The 25,506-nt window shown below is 42.0% G+C and overlaps 1 protein-coding gene across 4 annotated transcripts in view; it reads right to left on the minus strand.

Annotated features, from left to right (window-relative positions):
* Window positions 1-650: 650 nt before the first annotated feature.
* The window catches only part of iars1 (isoleucyl-tRNA synthetase 1), a 212,938-nt gene continuing 188,082 nt past the window's right edge, over window positions 651-25,506 (minus strand). For all 4 annotated transcript variants that reach the window (XM_078209748.1, XM_078209749.1, XM_078209750.1 and 1 more), the window contains exons 32-34: window positions 19,035-19,181; window positions 8,387-8,539; window positions 651-2,464 (exon numbers count right to left, since the gene is read on the minus strand). In XM_078209748.1, coding sequence (XP_078065874.1) covers window positions 2,382-2,464; window positions 8,387-8,539; window positions 19,035-19,181 — 383 coding nt within the window. In that variant the 3' untranslated portion in view covers window positions 651-2,381. The remainder of the gene's footprint in view (window positions 2,465-8,386; window positions 8,540-19,034; window positions 19,182-25,506) is intronic.

Genomic DNA, 25,506 nt, shown 5'->3' on the forward strand with positions numbered 1-25,506 from the left:
TACCTCTATCTTGCTACATTTTTTAAAAAGGTCACAGGGTGTCGAACTGCATAAAAACTAGAGTAAATCACACTTTTTTTCAGCATGAGTTTCAAAATGAATCTCCCACACTCTGTGCACTGCAGAGTGCACTAGCGTGATTCACTCCAGAAATCAGTGGGTGGGGAGGCCAGCAGCATCGCACTGAGCGGACCACTGCGCATGCACCAATCTGTCAGTGCCGAGATCGGCGCATGTGCAGTGGCCTCTGTCTGCTGGCCTCCCAATTGCTGGCCAGCTCGATCGCTGGCCAGCCCCGTGACCCCCGCAACACCGGCTCTCACAACCACCCCCCCCCAACGGCCCGATCGCAGGACCCCAAAACATGTCCAGGCCAGCCTCGAGTCCCAGGCCCGCTAATAAAATTCAAAATAGCTTTACGTTAGCTGCTACATACATTAGGCAGCTCCGTGCCAATTTCCGGCGTGGAGCTGACGGCATCAGAAATCCGGCGCTGGGAGACAAACACGGACGCCCAGTGCGAATCAGCCGCCACTCCCGGCCCATTGTACTAAAAAAGCAGCGCGGCAGGATGGGAGAATCATCCTCATGTTGTTTAGAGGTAGATTTTGTCCACGCTAACAACATCAGATGAACCACAAAACAATTTAGCGTCTGGTTACAGAAGGTCTTGATAAAGAGGCTACATTAAAATAAAAGAAAATATACCATTACAGTTTTTGCAACATCACATTCTTATCTTTATTTAAAGTCAGTTTATCATGTACTGAGAAACCAACAACCTCAACCTGAAATTTAGAACCTAATGTGAGCCCAAATTCACTAGAATTCCCAATGGGTTGTGAAGACTAACAATTATTATTACAGAAGCAACAGGAAGGCTGAACAGTTTTTAAAAACACAATTCCTAGGCACATGTATAACAAATCAAACAAAGCCTTCCAAATATACTTTGGCAGCTGTAAGTTATCCAAACCTTTTTTGTCTATTTGTGAGGAATTGCATTGCATAGTTTCACAATTAAAGACAAGACACTTGCTCCAAAGGCTCTTAGGAAATTAATGAAATGCAAATGCAAGCAACAGTTTCATTCCTACAATGCCATTTTGAAGGTGTCAAGGTGAAAAGTTACCACAGGTATGATCTCAAAATTCATGGGATAAAGGATGCACATTGGAGTTAATGTATTACAAACCTAGAGTCTGACCAAATAATGCAGAAGGGACAAAGTGCACGTGTATAATGATACCAAAATTGCTTATTAGACAATTATATCGGCCAACTGTCCAATGCATTTGCTGTTCACGCAACATGTTTACGGCTAATTGTATTTTCAGACTGACTGAAGACTGTGGAGACTTGCTTAATTTTCCATTCATAAAGTAACCCATTGATCTGCGTGCAACTGTTGTACCTAAGAAGTATTCCTCAAAAGGCAATCATGTTATTTTTAGGTCATAAAAGTACTGTGAACAATTGATGGGCTACCATTCCCTTTAAAAGATGTCACAAAACTATCCTGCAATCTTAGTTGAACTGCTAGCAATAGGTTTATCGGCCAGGAGGAAAGGGAAATTTCATTACCAGACTGGGCTATGGGAGAAAAACCCAAATAAAGAATTTAAATATGAAGTGTCCCGTGGGCAATTTTCAATTTCAGATGCCATAGCACTAAAGCTGATATTGTAATGTCTTAGGAATAAATGTATTTTTTGCTTCTCCTTAATTTTGTGGCATAACCGGCATACACAATGGGGATTGTAGAAAAGATGAATAAGATTGTCTGAACTTTGCTGCTTCAGAGTTTGTCCTTTCTTGTTTTAGATGTACATTTTATCTACCCCACTGTACATTATTATGTAGGTGATTGTTTCAGGCTCCACATTTCATCCCTTGTTCTCCCAGCCCCATGAGACATAAAGCACTTGCAAAAGAGGGTACCTTTCAGATCTCTACAACAATATTTCTAATATAGCTGGAAAGAATATGAATCAACAGCCCAGAAATAAATTCTCCTCCCTCTATGGAATGGTGCATGGCCTCTTCCCAGTATCTCATTATAAGAGCATTGAGATCAGAATCTCAGAAGATTTAAGAAATGAGCCTACTCTCAGCACCTCTGCCCGCCCACCTGCACACCCCATAACACCAATGTATTTTATATCCAACCGTAGATTATTCTGACTCAAGCTTAGAGGAAAAGTAATCCAACGTATGGAAGACATCAACCAAAATGTAATTTCATGAAATAGCTTTCAAACTGCTTCGGTAAGTTCTGTGATATGTCAAGTGTATCAAACAACATTTTAAAATTTTTGAAATCAAATCCAGGAACATGGTCATAATGCAGCATTCATAAAATGAAAATATCTGTCCAGATCTTAGGATTCAGCTGTTGTTGGTAAAACATGAATGTAAATGGTCTTCATGTTCAACGTTTTCATTGAAGAGTCAGTTGTAATTTCTGAAAAAAAGATAGACATTATTAGATATTTTCTCATAAAGAGGTTATTTTATTGAAGGCAAACATTCTATGCTGCAAGTCACTTATCCTTTTTTTTAAATTACAAGAACAGCTTACAATTTATCATGGAAATCATCCGACATCTGAACTAAAATTGAATAGAATGTAAATAAAGCTCGAAGCCCGAGGATAAGTTCCAAACAATGTTCCTAAATATCAGTGGTTTACTTGCAGTGCCCAATCCAAAATGGAATGACTGAAAAGCCTGAAACTAGATAACATCGCCTCAAAGTCAAAGCACCCGAATTTCATCGTAATGTTTTGGCAAATTAATACCACCCGACGCACTGCAGTGAAATATGTAGTTTGATTTGCATACACGACCAAACACATTTGTAGTTTCCTTGTTAATGTGCATCTATTTAGTTTTCCACGTAGGAGCAATGACACAAGGAAACTGGAACTACACAAACACCTCTCGTTGCAAGCAAGAAGTTATTCCCCCAATTATAAACATTCAATATCATTTCAAGTGTTATTGCAATCCTTGCAAATCATTTTCAAAACAAAGTTTTACAGGATAACATTAACCAGAAATCTGGAGAAGAGGATGCTTCAAAGAAATGAGAAAAAATATTTATTTGAATATATGCAGAGAGGTAGCCTTGCACTGGTTGGTTTACTTATAGCTTTGTGCTAACTTCAAGCTTCAACAAATAATTTAGGTTCCAAATCTTTGAAACCAACTGTTCTGTAAAACACATCAAGTCATTTGTAGTTCTTCATGAATTTTTTGAAGAAAGAGCTAAGCCAGGAATTCAATTTGCATTAGAAGTTTGAACTGATCAAAATTTGGGCATTATTGTATTTTATAAAGGAGTTTCATGTCATCTTTCATTCACTCCCTATTTTGCAAAGTGACTTTGAAATAAAGCTTCACTAAAAAGACTAGATGATACATCACCACTGCTTGTCCTGTCAAATGTTGTCACTGCTCATTCTCACTATATCATGTCTTCACTGCTCAATCTATATTAAAGCTGCCGATAAGCAAAATGGAACAAAATGAATCCAATAAATAATATTTTTGTACCAATTTCGATTCTTCTCCAAATTGTGTCGATCCTCACGAGTATCCAACAATAGACCATGACCCATTTTAAAGTTAAAAAAAGCTGCACAGATGCAGCAGCCCATTTTATTGGCCTACCTACACTGCATTTGAAAATTCATCTGTACAACACAGGTCAAAGATTAATTCAGATTGAGTACAAGCTGCCCACATGGAATTGTACCAGAAATAAAATTCAAATATTGCACTTTAAAGCTACAATGGTATGTTTGTGTCACTCTGATGTTCATAGAAATGTAAAATAAAGCATAAAGATATATCATTCAAGACAGTCTGTGCATTTAATTTTTTTGACACCACTGAAGTGTGAAAAAGAACTGACTTTATCATTCCAATTTTTGATGGTGGCACTTCCAAGTTGGGATACTGCCAGTGCTAAATCCTAATATTTTAACAGATTTATTAACTTGAAAATATGCACAAAAACCATCATGATGGCTGAGTAAGGGAAGTTAAAATGCTGAATAGCCGTAATAAGAAAATGATAATCTAAAGACTGGGGGAAGCTTCAACCACAGTAGTTATGGAGGAGTTGTAAGTTGTAATGAACACTTTCATGGGATCGCTGGTACATTGGAGAAAATAGATTTCCATTCTGCAGTTATGTCAACTATCCACGCTTGCACAGAGAACGTTCCAGAGTTTTATGCCTTTCTACGTACATTAGTAGTTCCAAAGTTATTCCGAGTGCAGATCAGAACACCATCACAGCCAGTACAGTAACTAACAAGGCATTGCACTGCAAACAGCAATGGGCTCCTTGTGGCATTTGTAATTATATAATATATGTGAATTAGTAAACCTTTCAGTTGATATGACATTTTGTTTAAATTGTACTATTGTATTATAACAACATATCAAAATAATTATAACTTCCCTTGAACTCTCATTTAAAGAATGACTTGCAATAATGTAACACAGGTCTCCATTATTTAGGAAACATTAAGAATAATGGCACTCAAGATTCATTTTTCTTTACAGGCTTCTAAATGATGTTCAGCACATGTTGTACATGAATATGTGTTGTGCTTTTTTGTTCAGCAGCATTCCATTCTATTACTTTAATCATTGTAAGTATTGACATCATTTGGCCAGTGACCTGCACTAACAAAACTGCACCTTTTGAAAGTGTTACTTTGTCATACCTAATGGGAGATGGTAGTCCAGAGACATCTTTAAGCATCAGGATTCAACTACGTGATCACTTGGCTTACATGTTAAACATATATCGGAGTTTCATTCACGTATTCTCTTCATCCATACTCCACATGGGAAGCAAAGAATTAGTTAAATTTCTGTTGTGAACCACTGCTGGAGTTTTAAAACTGAACTCAACATCAAAAGGTCAAAAATTCTGTATTTTGTGGCAGCTTCAGAAAATATCAATTACTGTCAAATTATTTAAGAGCTTACATTTTAAAAACGATTCGGGGGAAAAATGATCACAACTGTGTTCTGCAGTATTTGGACAGAGTGCACATGCCACAAGTTTCTGTGCTTTGGCTTATATGGAACAAGCTAAGCTGACTTAAATCCAATATTCTGGGAATCAAGAACTAAGGAGGGAAGTGCAGGGAGATGGTGGGAGGGGCTCACAATGGCTGACAGAGAGTCAAGGAGGTGGATGAAGACGACGAACAATGGAAGGCCAAGGGGAGGGAATCTGGACCCCGACTAGGCTGCATGAAAAGCTCACAAATAAAGGGGTCAAAGGGATAATACTACATAATTTACTGGAAGGGAATGCACACAAAGACTCCAGATAGAAATCAAAGTGGGGAATGGGCACCTCGCAGGCGATGGGATTGGGCGGGGGGGGGAGAAGAGGGTGTAGAAGGATAGTTGTTGAATTGAGGAAAAGACATCTTGGGGTTGCTCGCCTTTTCCTCAGAGTTGCTGATACCTTGCATGGTCAGGTGAAGACAGTGGGCTGAAAGGAGTGTGCTGGACTGGTAATTAAATATGGCGCCAGGACCTTTGAACCTGCCAGCTGGCAGTGGGCAGACTAATCAGAGGATCTTGTCTGTGCATAATTAATGAGGTTCCAAGAGCAGAATCTGGTGTAGGATGCTGCCATTCTGGGTGTGGAAAAGGCACCGTTGGAGCAGCCCACCATCGCAGTTAGTCTCAAAAACTGAAAATTCCGCTGATAGCCCCCAAAGACAGCTTACCACAGCAAGCAGCTGGCAAGGCAATAACATGTTGTACACATGTATCAAAGATATGCTAACTGACTCAATGGGCCCTATTTTACCATTGCCTCGTGCCCAAAACGTGGTAAAGTCGGGTGAGAGGTCATTATCGCGATCCGCACCCGCATCCGCGCAGATTGCCACTTTACCGAAACCCGGGAATGGCGGTGATTCGATTCGCGCCCAAAACGGGCGCAACAACGATTTAAATGCATTTGCATGCATTTAAATTGAATTAATGAACTGCCCGCCCAACTTTATCAGCATTTCCCCCTTTACCACCATGTTTGCCAATCTGGAACCGCGCCATAATGGACCTGCTAAATAAAAGTCTGAAACGGACGCTCCAGCTTCTGAAGGGCGTGTTCAGTGTTTCCAACAGCTCACTGACTCAGATCAGTGGTGGTGGGGGAGGGGGGGGGGTGGGTGGGGTGGGGTGGAGAGGGAGGCGGGTCAGAACATTCTCTGGGGGGGGAGGGGAGTGAGGCCAGATCGTTGTCTGGTGCGGAGGGAGGAGGAGGCGGGTCAGATGTTCCTCTGGAGGGGAGGGGGAGTGAGGCCAGACCATTCTCTGCAGGGGGGGGGGGGAAGAGTGAAGCCAGTTCGTTGTCGGGGGGTGGGGAGGAGGGGGGGGGGGAGTGAGGCCACATCATTTTTTGGTGGGAGGCAGGGGTGAGGCCAGACCATTCTCTGGGGTGGGGGAGGGAGTGAGGCCAGATCGTTGTCTGGGGGTGGAGGGGACGAGGGTAGGATGCATCTCGGGGGGGGGGGGGGGGGGGGGGAGAGAGGCCCAATCACTCACTGGTGGTGGGGGGGGCAGATGAATCTCTGGTGGGGGGGGGGGGGGCAGATGGATCTCTGGTGGGGGGGGGGGGCAGATGGATCTCTGGTGGGGGGGGGCAGATGGATCTCTGGTGGGGGGGGCAGATGGATCTCTGGCGGGGGGGGGCAGATGGATCTCTGGCGGGGGGGGGGGCAGATGGATCTCTGGCGGGGGGGCAGATGGATCTCTGGCGGGGGGGGGGGCAGATGGATCTCTGGCGGGGGGGGCAGATGGATCTCTGGTGGGAGGGGGCAGATGGATCTCTGGTGGGGGGGCAGATGGATCTCTGGTGGGGGGGCAGATGGATCTCTGGTGGGGGGGGAGATGGATCTCTGGTGGGGGGGAGATGGATCTCTGGTGGGGGGGGAGATGGATCTCTGGTGGGGGGGGCAGATGGATCTCTGGTGGGGGGGCAGATGGATCTCTGGTGGGGGGGCAGATGGATCTCTGGTGGGAGGGGCAGATGGATCTCTGGTGGGGGGGGCAGATGGATCTCTGGTGGGGGGGCAGATGGATCTCTGGTGGGGGGGGCAGATGGATCTGTGGTGGGGGGGCAGATGGATCTGTGGTGGGGGGGGCAGATGGATCTGTGGTGGGGGGGCAGATGGATCTCTGGTGGGGGGGGGAAGATGGATCTCTGGTGGGGGGGGGGAAGATGGATCTCTGGTGGGGGGGGGCAGATGGATCTCTGGTGGGGGGGGGCAGATGGATCTCTGGTGGAGGGGCAGGGGGGTCCGCTGCCACTCTGTGGGCGATCAGTGGGGAGGGGAGGGGGGCAGGGGTGGCGATCGGTCTGGGTAGTGGGGTGGGTGGATAAGGGGGACAGTGATGTCTGTGGTTAGTGGGTGTGGATAAGGGGGACAGTGATGTCTGTGGGTAGTGGGGGTTGTGGATAAGGGGGACAGTGATGTCTGTGGGGGCCATCTCTCCCGCTTGTCGCTCCCGGGCCGCTTTCTGCGGCCCGGGAGCGATCTGACACGGGCGCGCTTTTTCAATTTTTTTTCAAACTGCGCATGCGCAGTTCAGAGCTCCGATCATTTCAGCTGCACTAAGCCCCGCCCACAGCGCGAATGGGACTGGAGATGGCTGAGAGCGTATGGGGGCGCCTGAAAGCAGATTTCTAAGTCAGATCTGCATTACGCCCAGATTCGGCACTTAGAATGAAAATGGTAAAATCAGGCCCAATGTGCTCAAATTTAATCTTGTAGTACTCAACAAGCATCACAAACATACAAATGGCCCTGGGCAGGGAAGTGGGACGCAAGTATATCCACAACATATACTCGGATCAATTAGAAAGGAAAGCTTGATCTGTAGTTACTGCACTTGAAGTTCTCTTTATGCTAAAACCAACTGTTCTAACCCACGGATCACTATATTCCTGGTACGGAACTCTCAAAATGCAGTTGCTCCCCAGCTCTCCTAGACAGTGCTTACATCATCAAAAATGTGGCATTGTGGCACAGTGGTTAGCACTACTGCCTCACAGCGCCAGGGACCTGGGTTCGATTCCCAACTTGGATCACTGTCTGTGTGGAGTTTGCACGTTCTCCCCGTGGGTGGGTCTGCGTGGGTTTCCTCCGGGTGCTCCGGTTTCCTCCCACAGTCCGAAAGACATGCTGTTTAGGTGCATTGGCCATGCTAAATTCTTCCTCAGTGTATCCGAACAGGAACCGGAGTGTGGCAACTTGGGGATTTTCACAGTAACTTAATTGCAGTGTTAATGTAAGCTTATTTGTGACACTAATAAATAAAACTTTAAACTTTAGACATACCTTCTGCTTTGGTATCATTTAGACACAATTTTAGTTTCTTGCTTCGAAGGCCAAATACTTTGGCTGTCTCATGAAGGAGGTCAGGGTATGTCAATCCATTCTGACCAGCAGGGTTTTCCAGCAAAAGAGTTCCAACTGTTCCGTTGAGGCATTCTGTAATAGGATAACAGAACACGTTAGCAAAGTGCTGACAAAACAGCAATTTCAGTCCGTGGCTCATTTTGGTTGCTCCTAAATGATAATTCATGTGTGTCTTGGACACACTGGAATAAAACAATCACAAAGCCAACAGATCAGTAGCACTGTATTCATGCTGTCACTTCCTGGGTTTGCATTTTTAGTTCAGGTGATGTACTGGAGCAATCAAGACCACCCACCATGAAAAGCCTTGGACTGGTATGCAGGTTGGAGAACAGAGGAATTTGGTTTTCTTGCAAATAGAAATAGAAATTGTGGCCTTAGATATTAACAATACACTTTGAAAATCATAGTACGACCAGATTAAGTCAACACGGTTTTACAAAAGCGAAATTGTTTGACTAATTTGTTTGCATTGTTTTAACGATAGGGTAGATAAAGGGGATTAAGTAGATGTAGCGTACCTGGATTTCCAAATGGCATTCAAAGTGCCACACAAAAGATTAATGTGCAAAAGAGCTCATGCAGTTGGGGGTTATATGTTAGCTTTCAAAGAAGTTGGCAGGCTGTGACTGGTAGAATGCTGCAAGGAGCAGTGCTGGGGCCTCAGCTATTTACTATCTATATTAATGGCTTGGACGAAGAGACAGAATAATGTATCTAAGTTTGCTAACAATATAAAGGTTGGTGGGAATGTAAGCTGTGAGGATAACACAAAGAGGCTGCAAAGAGATATAGACAGGACAAGTGAGTGGGCAATGAGGAAACACATGAAATACAAAGAACAAAGAAAAGTACAGCACAGGAACAGGCCCTTTGGCTCTCCAAGCCTGCGGTGATCATGATGCCTGCCTAAACTAAAACCGTATGCACTTACGGAGTCCGTATCCTTCCAATCCCATCCTATTCCTGTATTCGTCTAGTTGCCCCTTAAATGCTGCTATCGTACCTGCTCCCACCACCTCCCCAGGCAGTGCGTTCTAGACATTCACTAACCTTTGTGTAAAATACTTACCTCGCACATCTCTTCTAAACTTTTCCCCATGCATTTTAAACCTATATCCGCTAGTACTTGACTTTTCTACCCTAAGAAAGAGCATCTGGCTATCCACTCTGTCTATGCCACTCATAATCTTGTAAACCCCTATCAGGTCACCCCTCAACCTCCGTCATTCCAGTGAGAACTAACCGAATTTATCCAACCTCTCCTCATAGCTAATACCCTCCAGACCAGGCAACATCCTGGTAAACCTCTTCTGTACCCTTTCCAAAGCATCCACATCCTTCTGGTAATGTGGTGAACCAGAATTGTACACAATATTCTAAATGAGGCCTAACTAAGGTTCTGTACAGCTGCAGCATGACCTGCCAATTTTTATACTCAATGCCCCGACCGATGAAGGCAAGCATGTCGTATGCATTCTTGACTACCTTATCCATCTGCGCTTCCACTTTCAGTGATCGGTGGACATGTACGCCCAGGTCTCTCTGCCTGTCAATACTCCTAAGGGTTCTACCATTTAATATACAATTCCTACATGCATTGGACCTTCCAAAATGCATCATCTCACACTTCATAGAATCATAGAAGCCCAACAGTGCAGAAAGAGGCCATTTGGCCCATCGAGTCTGCACCAACCACAATCCCACCCAGGCCCTACCCCCATATCCCTACATATTTACCCGCTAATCCCTCTAACCTACGCATCTCAGGACACTAAGGGGCATTTTTTTTTTAGCATGGCCAATCAACCTAACCTGCACATCTTTGGACTGTGGGAGGAAACCGGAGTACCCGGAGGAAACCCACGCAGACACGAGGAGAATGTGCAAACTCCACACAGACAGTGACCCAAGCCGGGAATCGAACCCAGGTCCCTGGAGCTGTGAAGCAGCAGTGCTAACCACTGTGCTACTGTGCCGCCGTACCGAGACTTGTCTGGATTAAACGCCATCTGCCATTTCTCTGCCCATGTCTCCAACCGGTCTATATCTTGCTGTATCCTCTGACAATCCTCTTCACTATCCGCAACTCCACCAATTTTTGTGTTGTCTGCGAATTTACTGATCAGACCAGCTACATTTTCCTCCAAATCATTTATATATACTACGAACAACAAAAGCCCCAGAACTGATTCCTGTGGAACACTGCTAGTCACAACCTTCCATTCAGAAAATGTGGGGAAAAAGTAAGGTAGCAGCAAGAAGAGAACAGCAGAATATTTTTAAAAAGATGTGAAACTTCTAAATGTTGATGTTCAGGGACACGTGGTTCCACTCAAACAAAGAACACAACGTTGGCATGAAGGTAAAGTGAACATTTAGAGGGGCAAATGGTATGTTGATCTGTATTACAAAGGGGAAGCACCAGACTCCACATCCCCAACAATCACTAAGTGTGCAAAATGTACGCTGAAAACCATTGATTTCGCTGTTCACCATCCGGAATTCAAAGGGAAGTAAATAATCAAATTGGCTAATCAGAGGCTAGGTCCGATTGGCTGATTTGACTTCCCGAGTTCCTCTGTTACTGGGCATAAAAGCAGTAAGCAGCAACTGGAGTGGTGATGGCATTTGAGGAGTGGCGGCAGCATCAGAGGAAGGGCAAGTACTCTTTCATGTTTTCTCTACCTGCCAGCAGAAAAGAAATGCCTCCTAAAGTGGGTACAGTTTCCAGAGGCTAATGTTAAGGAGCTATAGGATGGTGGCTTGGTCGGGTGTTAATGCGAGGGGGTCATGTAGCCGGTGAATGTATTTGTGACTGTGCACTTCTTCCTAATATATGCATAGATATAGCTAAAAAATACTTGTTTGCATTTGATTTCTGTGTTTGCACCTATTTCACGTCAAAAAGGTGCATCCGCATTATGAGAATGCTTGGCATTCCCCAATGCTCTTGGGAGGTCATTAGAGATTCTGTGGCTCAAGGTTTGGGAAGCCCTATATTACTAGATATCAATTATTCCTATATTTGTATCAAGGCAACAGAACTCAAGTGGCAAAAGTTACAAAAGGCTGAGTTTCCGACCCTTCCCACTGGGGGAATCTTCCAAATCAACCAATGGTGACCCCTGCAGCGGGTTCCCCAGCAGCATGGCCAGCGTGCTGTTGACACTGGCGAGACTGGAAGATCCCGCTGCCGACCAATGGCGAGGTGCCTCTGCCATCAGAAAAGAGGTGGAGGCGGAAAATCCTGCCAAAAGTTAAGTTTCTTTCGGGTGAAATCGTCTATTCTCCAGTACACCATTGAATACTTATTTCCAATTTTGTTATGCAATTAATAAAATTAAAAATAAATCCTCTACAAAACAATGTAAACTTTCATGAGACTAGACTGTTTTTTCATTTGTGAATTTATTGGATATCCACATGGGTTATATAAAAATGGAGCAGAGCATTTTACTGCAAATTGAGTACTAAAAATCAAAATGTATTTTTTTTCCATACTAAAGTGCAATTTTGATAAGAAACATAATGCATGCTCATCTTATCTAGGATGCCAGCTACTAGAATTGGCCTTATTCCCAATCAGGCAAGGTTGCCATTCTGTTTGGTTCGCTAGTCTCCCATGAAGAAGTGTTGTACGTGACGTTGAGTGAGTATAAGATTGGACAGTGTCTTAAAATTCAATGGAAATTCACACATCAAGAATAGCCTTCTGCATGTGGTACAAGATGATATCCGGAATTTTTGGAACTACCACAAGATAGCAAATTCAGTAAGGCAAAGAATCTGGAGATAGAAACATTTAGATCAATTGAGTGCATCTTGATTTGCAATTAGAAGTGCAGGAGAATGGAAATCATTATTACTTGCAAACTAGTGATAATGGGGAATAACAAAGATGCTTACCAACAATGATGCTTACCAACAATGATAATACGCACTTAAAATCAAGTTCGGGGGTAAAAATTTAAAACATCTTTTTTTTAAAAAAGTTACCAAACGAGTATTTATATTGCAAACATATGCAATGAATAGTGTAGATTTTTACTTCACTTCATAACTATCAGATGAAACATAAAGCATTAAAAAAAAAATATGAGCAGCACTTTGCTTTAGTGCAGTTATGACAGAAAGATAGCTGACCCTGGATATCAATTGTATTTGTTTATTGCTGCACCATTTTTAAAAAATATGTAAATTCAGAATGATGCAAAAAACATGCAGCTTCTGAGTAACAGGCCACTGGGTTTACTAATACGGTAATTTAATAAAGTACATTTTACATTGTAAACAATCCATTCCATGGGTTCACATCCAATTCATTTTGTGTGCAATGGCAAATTTTAACTTCAATTAATATAATGCACATTAAGGTTTATGTCACAAATAACCAATCAATCATTTTAAACGTGATGAAAAATATCACAAGGATTCATTTTCTGCAACTGTTCTGTAAACTTCAAATGACAAATCTTTTGAATGGGTAAACTTATAGGAACAAGTTGCATAAGTAATTTACGAGAATGATTCCAGGGATGAGGGACTTCAGTTACGTAGCTATATTGGAAAATCTGGGGTTGTTTTCCTTTCAAGAAAAAGTGAGTAGTAAAGGTGTTCAAAATCCTGAGGGTCCTGACAAGAGCAGAAAGAGAGAAAAGAATACATAGTGACATGAGGAAAAACCTACAGCGTGTGGTTAGGACCTGGAATGCACTCCAAGGAGGGTGGCGGAGGCAGATTCTATTGTGGGTTGAAAAAGGACATTGGATGTGGACCCAAAGAGAGGGCAGCAGGGATCAGCTGGGGTAGTGGGACTAGCTAAATTGCTCTTCCAGAGCCAGCACAGACTTGATAGGCCTTCTCCTGAGGTGTAACCATTCTATGAAATCATTTGGGTTGCCTGCAAGAATGTGTACCAAAAAAATCTTAACAGAGAATATCAGCCCAGAGCTGCCATTTAAATCATCCCATCCTAAGAGTGTTGAAATAAAAACAAAGTGTTGGAAAAACTCAGCAGATCTGGCATCATCTGTGGAGAAACCCAAGAGTCTTGACTTTGCTAGGATTTAAGCTTGTATAATGTAGAAATATTATAACAGAGCAGAAACAGATCCATGTTCCCCACAAACCCATATCTTCCTATTTGGCATTGCAGACTTCTAACTTAAGAAGGCATCTCACTACAGCATATCTTATTTTACAGTATTCCATGTGGACAATTTTTGCTTTTAAATTATTTTTCATTTTTCTGTTCTGTTCTTCAGCTTTTTCATACAACACACAGACCAGATGGAAGGCAATGAATCTACTTTGAAGCCTCTGTTAATAAATTCAGTCTTGTCAAGATTACGTCCATGGAAACATCAGTATTACCTGCAGAAACTCAGTAAGCATCCCTCGGATCCATTTTTGCAATCCAGGTCTAAACTAAAGTCCAACGCCAGCATCCCCACATCGTAAACTAAACCTACCAGAGCTCCCCAAATGTGAGAGACAATATCCTTCTTTGATGACTGTAAAAGTTTTTTCGAAGAAGCTTGCCTCAGGAATACAAAACAAGAAAAAAGTTCTTAAGTGAGAACTTTGTCACTACTAGAAAAACTGTATAGTGGTAGCAATCTGAATCATACTTTAGATTTCCATACACTTGTTGCATCTAGTTCACTAGTAAAACGTTGGTGTTTCACAGACAAATTAGATCACATTAATTTATGGTACATCAAGTATATTAAAATTCAACTTTGAATTATACATCATTTGAATATAGCTATATACATTATCCTTCTCCACCAAAAAAATGAAAGAAGAGTCCTCCATTAGAAGCTACATCTATATCCAGAACTCAATTAGGGACTCCATCATATCAGTTTCTCACATTTTCCTCCAAGCGCTCTAGGTTATCTTTTTAACCTACTTATTTTCCCTAAAAACTATAAATAAATTAATCTCCTGCTAAATTTTACTGAGCATCAATGGATTATTCCTAAGTCTGCACTTCAGCTTCTAAAAAATGCATAATGTTTCACACAGCAAATACCATGTGTGCAGCCAATGACAGCAGCTTTTCATATTATTTATCCTTGCATCATTGACCCATTACAATTTTCCACCTTTGCAACAATTCTTGGTGTGGAAAGAATTAAATAGTTCTATAATAGGGTCTTTTAAGAGACTCCTGGATGAGTACATGGAGCTTAATAGGTTGGAGTGTTATAGGTAGGTCTAGAAGGTAGGGATGTGTTCGGCACAACTTGTGGGCCGAAGGGCCTGTTTGTGCTGTAGTTTTTCAATGTTCTATGTTCTAAATGCAAAACAATGGAAGTTATATTCATGCTCCTACTTCTAGACTCACCCACAAATGGAAACATCTTCCCTCTGTCTATTCCACCAAATTATTTTATAACCGTGAAAATCTTTATCAGCTCACACCCAGTTCTCTCTTTTCCACAGAGAAAAAGGTTCAGCCTGTTCAGTCTTTCCTGAAGGATATAGTCACTCAGTTGGCTGGACAGCTGGTTCATGATGCAGTGTGACGTCAACAGCGCAGGTTCAATTCCCGTACCAGCTGAGGTTATTCATTAAGGCCCATCTTCTCAACCTTGCCCCTCACCTGAGGTGTGGTATTCTTCAGGTTAAAATTACCACCAGTCAACTCTCCCCTTCAAAGCTATGGTCACCTGGGACTATAGAACATAGAACATAGAACATTACAGCGCAGAACAGGCCCTTCGGCCCACGATGTTGCACCGACCAGTTAAAAAAAAACTGTGACCCTCCAACCTAAACCAATTTCTTTTCGTCCATGAACCTATCTACGGATCTCTTAAACGCCCCCAAACTAGGCGCATTTACTACTGATGCTGGCAGGGCATTCCAATCCCTCACCACCCTCTGGGTAAAGAACCTACCCCTGACATCGGTTCTATAACTACCCCCCCTCAATTTAAAGCCATGCCCCCTCGTGCTGGATTTCTCCATCAGAGGAAAAAGGCTATCACTATCCACCCTATCTAAACCTCTAATCATCTTATATGTTTCAATAAGATCCCCTCTTAGCCGCCGCCTTTCCAGCGAAAACAATCCCAAATCCCTCAGCCTCTCCTCATAGGATCTCCCCTCCATACCAGGCAACATCCTGGTAAACCTCCTCTGCACCCTCTCCAAAGCCTCCACATCCTTCCTGTAATGTGGGGACCAGAACTGCACACAGTACTCCAAGTGCGGCCGCACCAGAGTTGTGTACAGTTGCAACATAACGCTACGACTCCTAAATTCAATCCCCCTACCAATAAACGCCAAGACACCATATGCCTTCTTAACAACCTTATCTACTTGATTCCCAACTTTCAGGGATCTATGCACACATACACCTAGATCCCTCTGCTCCTCCACACTATTCAAAGTCCTCCCGTTAGCCCTATACTCAACACATCTGTTATTCCTACCAAAGTGAATTACCTCACACTTCTCCGCATTAAACTCCATCCGCCACCTCTCGGCCCAACTTTGCAACCTGTCTAAGTCTTCCTGCAAACTACGACACCCTTCCTCACTGTCTACCACACCACCGACTTTGGTGTCATCAGCAAATTTGCTAATCCACCCAACTATACCCTCATCCAGATCATTAATAAATATTACAAACAGCAGTGGCCCCAAAACAGATCCCTGAGGTACACCACTTGTAACCGCACTCCATGATGAATATTTACTATCAACCACCACCCTCTGTTTCCTATCCGCTAGCCAATTCCTGATCCAATTTCCTAGATCACCCCCAATCCCATACATCTGCATTTTCTGCAGAAGCCTACCATGGTGAACCTTATCAAACGCCTTACTAAAATCCATATATACCACGTCCACTGCCTTGCCCCCATCCACCTCCTTGGTCACTTTCTCAAAAAACTCAATAAGGTTAGTAAGGCACGACCTACCTGCCACAAAACCATGCTGACTATCACCTATCAATTCATTACTCTCCAAATAACTATAAATCCTATCCCTTATAATTTTTTCCAACATCTTGCCGACAACAGAAGTGAGACTCACCGGTCTATAATTCCCGGGGAAGTCTCTGTTCCCCTTCTTAAACAATGGGACAACATTCGCTAACCTCCAATCTTCTGGTACTATACCAGAGGCCAACGACGACCTGAAGATCAGAGCCAGAGGCTCTGCAATCACTTCTCTTGCCTCCCAGAGAATCCTTGGATAAATCCCATCCGGACCAGGGGATTTATCTATTTTCAGACCCTCCAGAATATCCTGCACATCCTCCTTATCAACTGTAATACTGTCTATTCTACTCCCCTGCAACCCAGTGTCCTCCTCAGCTATATTCATGTCCCCTTGCGTGAACACCGAAGAGAAATATTGGTTCAATGCTTCACCAATCTCCTCCGGTTCCACACATAACTTCCCTCTGCCATCTATAACTGGCCCTAAACTTGCCCTAACCAACCTTCTGTTCTTGACATACCTATAGAACGCCTTAGGATTCTCTTTAACCCTATCCGCCAAAGTCTTCTCATGTCCCCTTTTAGCCCTTCTAAGCTCGCTCTTCAACTCCCTCTTAGCCAATCTAAAGCTTTCTAGTGCACTACCCGAGTGCTCACGTCTCATCCGAACATAAGCCTCCTTTTTCTTTTTAACCAACAAAGAAACTTTTTTGGTGCACCACGGTTCCCTAGCCCTACCAATTCCTCCTTGCCTGACAGGGACATACCTATCACAGACTCGCAGTAGCTGCTCCTTGAAAAAACTCCACATGTCGGACGTTCCCAGTCCCTGCAATCTCCTAGTCCAACCTATGTTTCCTAATTCTCTCCTAATAGCCTCATAATTACCCTTCCCCCAGCTAAAACCACTGGCCCGAGGTTCATGCCTATCCCTATGGCGACTTTAACTTTTAAGACTCTCAATTCTGGTATCATCCTAGTAAATCTTTATTGCACCTTCTCCAGTTTGTCTGGATTCCTTTTATAACATAGAACAGAACTGTCTCCAGTACTCCAAGATTCAATATAACTAATCTAATTTCTCTGCTTTTCAATTCAAACCCTCTAAAAACAAGCCCCAGCACTTTGTTCACTTTAAAAAAAAATGTTCTTAATCTATATTGTTACTTTTAATGAGTTGTCTATCCAAACCCCCCAGAGCTTTGTTTCTCTCTCTCACACACACTCGACTTTCAACAAGTATGTGGTCTTCTTATTCTCTTTATACAAAACAATGGAGTTTGTTTGCCAATTACACACCTATTCAAGTTTGTTAACGCTTTCTTGTAGTTTGTCTCAGTCCTCTTTATTAAATACACTTCTCAATTTGATGCCATCTGCAAATTTGAAATTGTACATCTGATTCCCGAGTCCAAATCATTGATATAAATAGTGAATAACACTGGTCCCAGCACCCATCTTTGTTTTACACCACTCTCCACAACTTGCTAATCTGACAAAATACCTTTAACCCCAACCTTCTGTTTTCTGTGTTGTACTCAGCTCGCTAGCCGTTCTGGTTCCAACCTCCTGCCTTCACATGATCTAGCTTTAATGGAAGTTGGGAAATGAAAAAAGCAGACAGATAATGGAAACAGTCAAATTTTGAGGTAACAAAGACACAGTTGAAGGTTTCAGCAACCAAGGTACGCAGGAAATGCAGAATAGACAGAGATAACAAAGAGTAAAAATAAAATGGTGCAGAAGTCGAGGACATAAGTATTGGGTGGGGAATAATTGTTAAATATTTAAGACGCACGAAATGTCAAACTAGCAGGCATTCATCTGTCACACCTGTGTATATATGTTATAAATAAATTTCTGTATGACACCTGGACTCTATTTCTAATCACAAAATCTTAGGCAGAGTATCAAATCATGGATGACAAGGTACAAAACAGCTGAATAGAGAGTGAGAAAAAACTGAAAAAACTAACACTGAAGAATTAGGAAATTATAACAAAAAGCCAAGAGCAGTGAACAAAATCTAGAAAAGAAATTAGAGCAAATGAAATCATTTTAAATATCTTTTCAAATTTCATTTTGGTTCCGCCACCCAATTAACGACATACCAAACATACTCGTGTAAAGTTGAGTTTTAAGATCGAATTTTTAGACAAAAGCCTAAAATACTTAAATGCGATTCACGCCATTCTCTGGTGAGTTTTCGGATTGATCTGTACACAAACAATAATTTTGATGAGTTCAAATTATTCATGTTGTTGCGCTTTAGAGAGCAAGAGAGTGAGAGAGAGGGTGAGACCTAGCCTGCAAGAATGGTGGTGAGCAGGTGTTAAGTAGAAAGAGTTAGGATTTGTTGTTGAAGAATTAGGATTTGTCGGCCAAAAGATTGATCATTATTCAAGTATACACAGTAAAACTGAAAATGAATTTTACAACACAATACAGGTAAATACAACATTTACAAAACATTTAATCTTTCCAAACTAAAATTTACAGCAGTAAAATCCTCTGGTGTGTTGAGCAAATTCTCATTACTTTTGAAGTGAAATATTTGGAACAATTTGAAGTAAAACAGTTTGTGTTATTCTCTCTAGGCATACCTTGAGGCATGGCATCCACCAGCTGTAAATTGACATATTTGCAGAGCAGGGTATCAGTCTTCGTAACAGCTTCTGCTGGCGCAACCCCAGACGTCACGTACAGAGTCTTTCCATTCAGACTCAGCAGGTCAGTTCCATTCGTCAGCTCTGGAAGAGACCAACACAGTCAGTCAACCAGGATGCACTTACACTCGTCTTCATTTGAAAAATGGCAACCTTTCTTTTCCATTCTGCAGCTCACTCCAATGCAGCTGATCAGTGACATTTCAGCATGGAATTAAAGGGATGACTTGTCAATTGAGGTACAAATTGTCAACAATTTAAGAAGCATGCAGTATTTGGGGAAACTGGAATTAAAGAATTAGTTTCCAGCAGACTGTCCATGAATTGTTCCCTCCAAAAACAAAAGTTACACTGAACATTTAAAAAAAGCCACTTATTATTTCCAGTCATGACTATTACTCATGTTTTATCCTGATTGCAAATTGAAACTATAACTTCATTGTAGATTTTTTTTTGAAAAAGAAGAAATTTGGGACATTAAATCCAAAGGAGTGAGACTGGGAATAAAACAAAATGAATGAAAAACACATTTGTAAAACTAGGATCTCAAATTTTGTGGGAAACAGCTTCAACCATGTCAATCAATTATGTTATTCCCTGTACTATACATTATTGTGTATGCAAAAGTCTAAGTAGGTAACTATACCAGCTAGAATCGTCAGCTAGGAAAATCATGGATGCAGGCCAGGATAACTTGATATCTGTGACATGTTCTTTGGAAAAAAGTACTTTCCTTCAATGAGTAAGCACAACTGAGAGCTCAAGTGAGACATGCTATAAACCCATGCCATAAAACTCTGTCTCAGTCTGTTATAATACTAATTTAGTGCTTACCTGAGCCATAGTAAAATAAATACTTACGAACATTGCAGATCTACGGCAATGATCATAGGGTTGGAGAGTCGGTGCAGACTCATAGAATCCCTACAGTGCAGAAGGAGGCCATTCGGCCCATCAAATCTGCACCGACCACAATCCCACCCAGGCCGGATTCCCGTAACCATATTTACCCTACTAATCCCCTGACACTTGGGTCAATTTAGCATGGCCAATCAACCTAACCTGCACATCTTTGGACTGTGGGAAGAAACCGGAGCACCCAGAGGAAACCCACGTAGAAACGGGGAGAACATGCAAACCCCACACAGACAATGACCTGAGGCCGGAATTGAACCCGGGTCCTGGTGCTGTGAGGCAGCAGTGCTAACAACTGTGCCACCATGCCAGACTTGATGGGCCGAATGGCCTCCTATACTGTAAGGATTCTATGATTTGCAAGTATACAGAATTTCCTTCTTGTTCTCCACAGAGATTGACACTCTTAAAATAAACCAAACTTTCAGTGAATGATGGGAAGGATCACGATAGATAAGACTTAAGACTTTTGTGGTAACAAACTAAAAGCAACATTAATTAAACACTATTTCAGTAGACAAATCATACTCTAAACTGCAGATAATATTTTTAATCAGCAAATGAATCAAGGATTATGCGGATAAGGCAGGAAACTGGAGTTGAGGATTCACTCAAGATCAGTCATGATCTCATTAAATGGTAGACAGACTTGATGGGCTGAATGGTCTACTTCTGCTCCTATGTCTTATGATCCAAAGAACTCCCATTTAATTTTTACAATGTCCGAAAATTCCCTGTCACAGTTAGACTTCACTGTGTCCCCGAAGAAGATACTTCCGTGAACCAGTCCAAAATTATTTTCGGCTCCTTTCTTTCAGCCAGATAACCTCCACTTTCACGATGAGGGTTGAAATTAAGATCCCTCCCTCTAGCCTAAGCTAGGCAAGTCTTCCAGCTTTCTTTAAACCTTCGAGAGTGTAGTCTCTTCAATCCAAGTATGAGTTTTCACCCATATCCTACATGCTGAACAATAGATATTTACTGCTTCTATCTCTCTGGGTTTTCTCTCTGATTCTTGCGTACTGACTCTGTCTGTGAAATCCATGAATCACATGCGACTTATATCCAGTTGGAATGGTAACTAGCAAGTGTTTTGATTTTGGCCGTGACCAGTAACTTTTTATTAAAGAAGAAAAAAAATCAGGAATCTGAGTTATTTACCAAAGGAAGGAAGCCTGAATGGTTAAATTTTTTTTTTAACTATACAAGAATCAAACAAAGCAAATACTAAAAATAAATCTTCTCAAACCCAGAATGAACATCACGTTAAAACTCTCAGTAAATTGCAGTCAATTATATATATATAAAACAGCTACATAAGCTACAAGTAAGACAGATCTTACAAACTGGCTTGCCATTCCACTCAGCATTTAACATGTCAATTTCAGTCACAAATTCCTTCAAAACTCTACTTTTCTCATGAAGAATTTCTGCTCCCCTTCTAGGATTTAGCCTGATCCCCAGCCATCAGCAGCATGCAACCAACCCAAGTTCCATGAGCGCAGTCTCAGTTTCCATTTTCAATTAGGGTCTGTCTGAAAAACAAGCTTCAAAACAATGGATTCCATCACACTATTCTCTGGACCTCCAACTCCATTTATCTTGGAATTAAATAGGGTGTTTGAAGTATAAATGTTGACAAAACCGGACATTCCCAACACATCACTGGGACTTGGAGACTAACAGTGCATTCACTGTCAGCACTGCTGCTCCGGTCATTGTTTACAGGTATGAATATCTTGCATTTTCTTTACAATAAAACAACCAGAGCCTTCCTTTTGTCTTTTAACAACCAAAGCACCTGGGTTTGGCATCAGCAGAATTCAGCGCAGGTCACAAAGCCCACTTCATCCTCCATCTGACCTAAAGACAGAGGCCTTCGTTCATACTGCCACTGCTGCCAGTGAGTATGGGGAATTTGGCACTCAGCCAAAACTCCATTCACTGCAGCAGGACCAGAGAATCCCAGCCATGCATGAGGTCGGAGAATTCCAGCCATAGTCCCAAAACTTCGGTTGTGATTTTCCACTCCCACTCGCCATGGGACTGGAAATTCCCACCCAAACTGACCGTCAGCTGAACCGTCAACTTTCCCATTCTGCCCGTGACGATGCCTACTTTAGGTGGGACTGGAAAATCCCGGTCTTCATCTTTCTAATCTTCAGCAAATCATGTTAATTACAGGAAAATGACTTCTGGAGAAAGATAAAAATATTGGAAAACCAAGTTGCCCTCGCATTAATATATTCATCACTGAAGGAATCTGGCAACACTAGCCTGAGGATGTTGAGATGGATCATAAAAACATCAGACAAGTGAATAAATAGAGCTATCAAAGACAGTTTGTAAGGATTTATTAGTCCCCTAAGTCACAAAGTTCACAAAACAAGGATTTTAAAATACAAACTTAAAAACACACCACCAGGTTTTAGCAAACAAAAAAAGGGATTTCTCTGAAAAAAATTAACCTATATAGTTGGAAATAATTTGATTTCAACTAACTTCACAGAAGCATTTTTTTTTCATTAGACACTCAATTTTTGGAAGACTTTCAATGGAAGGCTTTCAAAAATGATGGAATACCCTCCACTTGCCTGGATGAATGCAGCTCCAACAACACTCAAGAAACTCGACACCATCCAAAATAAAGCAGCTCGCTTGACTGGCACTCCATCCACCACCGCATACACTGTCAGCAGTGTGTACCAGAGCAACTCACCAAACCCTCCTTCAACAGCACCGTCCAAATCTACGATCTCTACCACCTAAAGGGACAAGGGCAGCAGATGCATAGGAACAACATCACCTGCGCGCTCGCTCTTCCCCCCCCCCCCCCCCCTCCCCACCCCTTTCTGAACAGCACTGTGGGTGCTCCTACAACACATGGATTGCAGCAGTACAAGAAGGCAGCACACCACCAACCTTCTCAAGCACAATTAAGGATCGGAAATAAATACTGGTCTAGCCAGCAACACCCACATAGAATGAATACATAAAAAAGAAAATTCTCATGGATTCTACACTACAGTACACAAAGAGGATGGGTGGTTCAACCAGACAGAGTGGCATTTATCCTCCACACAAACAATAGGCCTAATTTATTTGCCTGACCTGTTTGCTCAGAATGAATCAATCGGAATGATGGATCCTGATTCTTAATTGATTCAAACTGCCTGTTTGCCTTTTTCCATTGTGTTCCCTGGTCTCTCTCGTCCTTTGTTGAGGTGGTAAGAAATTAGAATACCTGCCTTGTAGGTGTAAGTGATTAGCACTGATCTTTATCCCATTCACATTTGGAAGCACATAATGGAATAGAAACAGCAAATGCTAGAGACGCTCAGATGATCTCCCGAATACTTCCATCTCTTGACTTCAGATTTCCAGCAGCTGCAGTATTTTGCTGATAATTAGTTGGCTTCAACATTCAAAAGATGCTTTCTCTCTCTCAGTAATTGCTCACTTTAGGGCCTCAATTAGCATTGGGGCAGGAAGGCCATCAATGAGCCTTTCTGCCCCAGATTTTCTTGGGCAAAGGTGGGAAGGTGATGGTGTCCCAAACTCGTCCTTGGGGTGCTTTAAATTCTGTCCAAGATGGCTGCTATCAATAACAATGAAACCCATGAAACTTAACTTGTATACCATGAAAGTCCAACAAATTAAAGTATTAGTGTCACTGAGAAGTATAAAAATAGAATACTATAAAAGTTTATTATTAATTTTTCATAGTGACAAGTTGTGTTAAAGGTTTACATTTAAATTGCAGTAATGGACACAAACATTTAAGAATATTTCAATGAAATCATCAACAAGTTATATGTTGGTAGATATTTAAAACATGAATGCAAACCTTACTTTTAGGTCAGCTTGTTCTAGGGCCTTATTACAGAATGGCCACAACAAACAAATGAAAGCTTGATACAGTATGTCAAGTAAACAATAAATAATATTCTCATCTTTCTACCTAAATTCAAATTTTAATCATACCAATCTGCACAGCAACACAACCACGTGGGTACATTATTGTCTCTTTTTCATTCGCCACGTAACAAAGATGACTGACTAAGGACAGAGAGCAAATGTAAAAACTAGTAAAGGTGTGCACAAGAACAGAGAAATAGATTCAAATGCCTCAATTATAGAACGATGTTATATAATGTTGACCACACTCCAATTTTCCGCAAAATTTGCCTTGCAGTAATCCCTTAGCATCGGCGACTGCAATAAGATAGCAAAGTTTTGCCATTATTGCACCCCAACCAGGAAATGGTTTTCTGTGACTGATGGAAACTGTAACCAGGCACAGCAGTGTAAATAATAGTACTCCAGCACCTCTTTCTGCACAGAAAAGCTGGTAGGCAACAATTATTTTGAACAGTGAAAGGATATGTACTTGTATATCTCATAGAGGGTTGTTGCTAAAAAGGGCATTAATATTGTGGCCAAGATAACTAAGTGAATCATAATAGTAAGAGGCTTTATGAATGCACAACATTTCTCATTGATATCATTGAAGAACATCATAAGGGTTGCACAGGTAAAACCCTGGCACTGCCTATCCCCAGGGAATTGATGCAAGTCGATGTAGTGCTGCCTGAAGTGACATTGCCCCTATATTTTGACTGTTTTATGCTTTCCTTTCTACTAGAATTCCAGTATCAGAAACTGAGATTGATACAATTTGACATCTCCATTTAGTCACAAAACAAACTACTTTTTATTCAGGTCTAGGACATCACAGCAATTCTTGGGATCCTCAATTTTGATATTTCAACTATTATTGGACTTTATACTTCACACTCAGTCCGGCGTCACAACTAAAATTGTCAACCATTGGATTTATAAAAAGCATTTGTTCCTGGGATGTGGACGACATAGGAAAATAGGAATAGGCCATTCGGCCCTTCGTGCTGCATTCATTTTGATCATGACTGATCATCAAATTCAATACCATGACCTCACCTCCCCCCCCCCCCCATTCCCCTTTAGCCTCAAGCTATATCTAATTTCTTGAAATCACACAACATTTTGGCCCCCAACTACTTGCTGTGATAGTGAATTCCAGAGATTCGCCACTCTTTGGGTGAAGAAATTTTTCCTTACCTCAGTCCTAAAATGTTTACCCCCTTATCCTCAGACTATGACCCTTAGTTCTGGACTCCCACACCATTGGGAACATTCTTTCTGAATCTACCCTATCTAATCCTGTTAGAATTTTAAAATGCATAATATACGTTGCGACAATGCATTTTATTGTCAAACTCCAGATTCCTTGGGGTGCTGGAGTCTGACCCTGGATCTTGAATTGCTGCAATTGTAATGGTGATGGCACTCTCACAATCTTGGTGGGTCACGAATTCAAATTTTAACTTACAGGAAGGAAAGCAGCATTTACCCAAATCAGAACAGTATGTGAATTGGCAGACAACTTGAGCTGATGAGTTTTCCTATTAACGTACAAGATAATGCTCTTTCAGGCATACAATGTGATGCTCAC

The sequence above is a fragment of the Mustelus asterias genome, chromosome 3, assembly GCF_964213995.1.
Source record: "Mustelus asterias chromosome 3, sMusAst1.hap1.1, whole genome shotgun sequence".
NCBI lineage: Eukaryota > Metazoa > Chordata > Chondrichthyes > Carcharhiniformes > Triakidae > Mustelus > Mustelus asterias.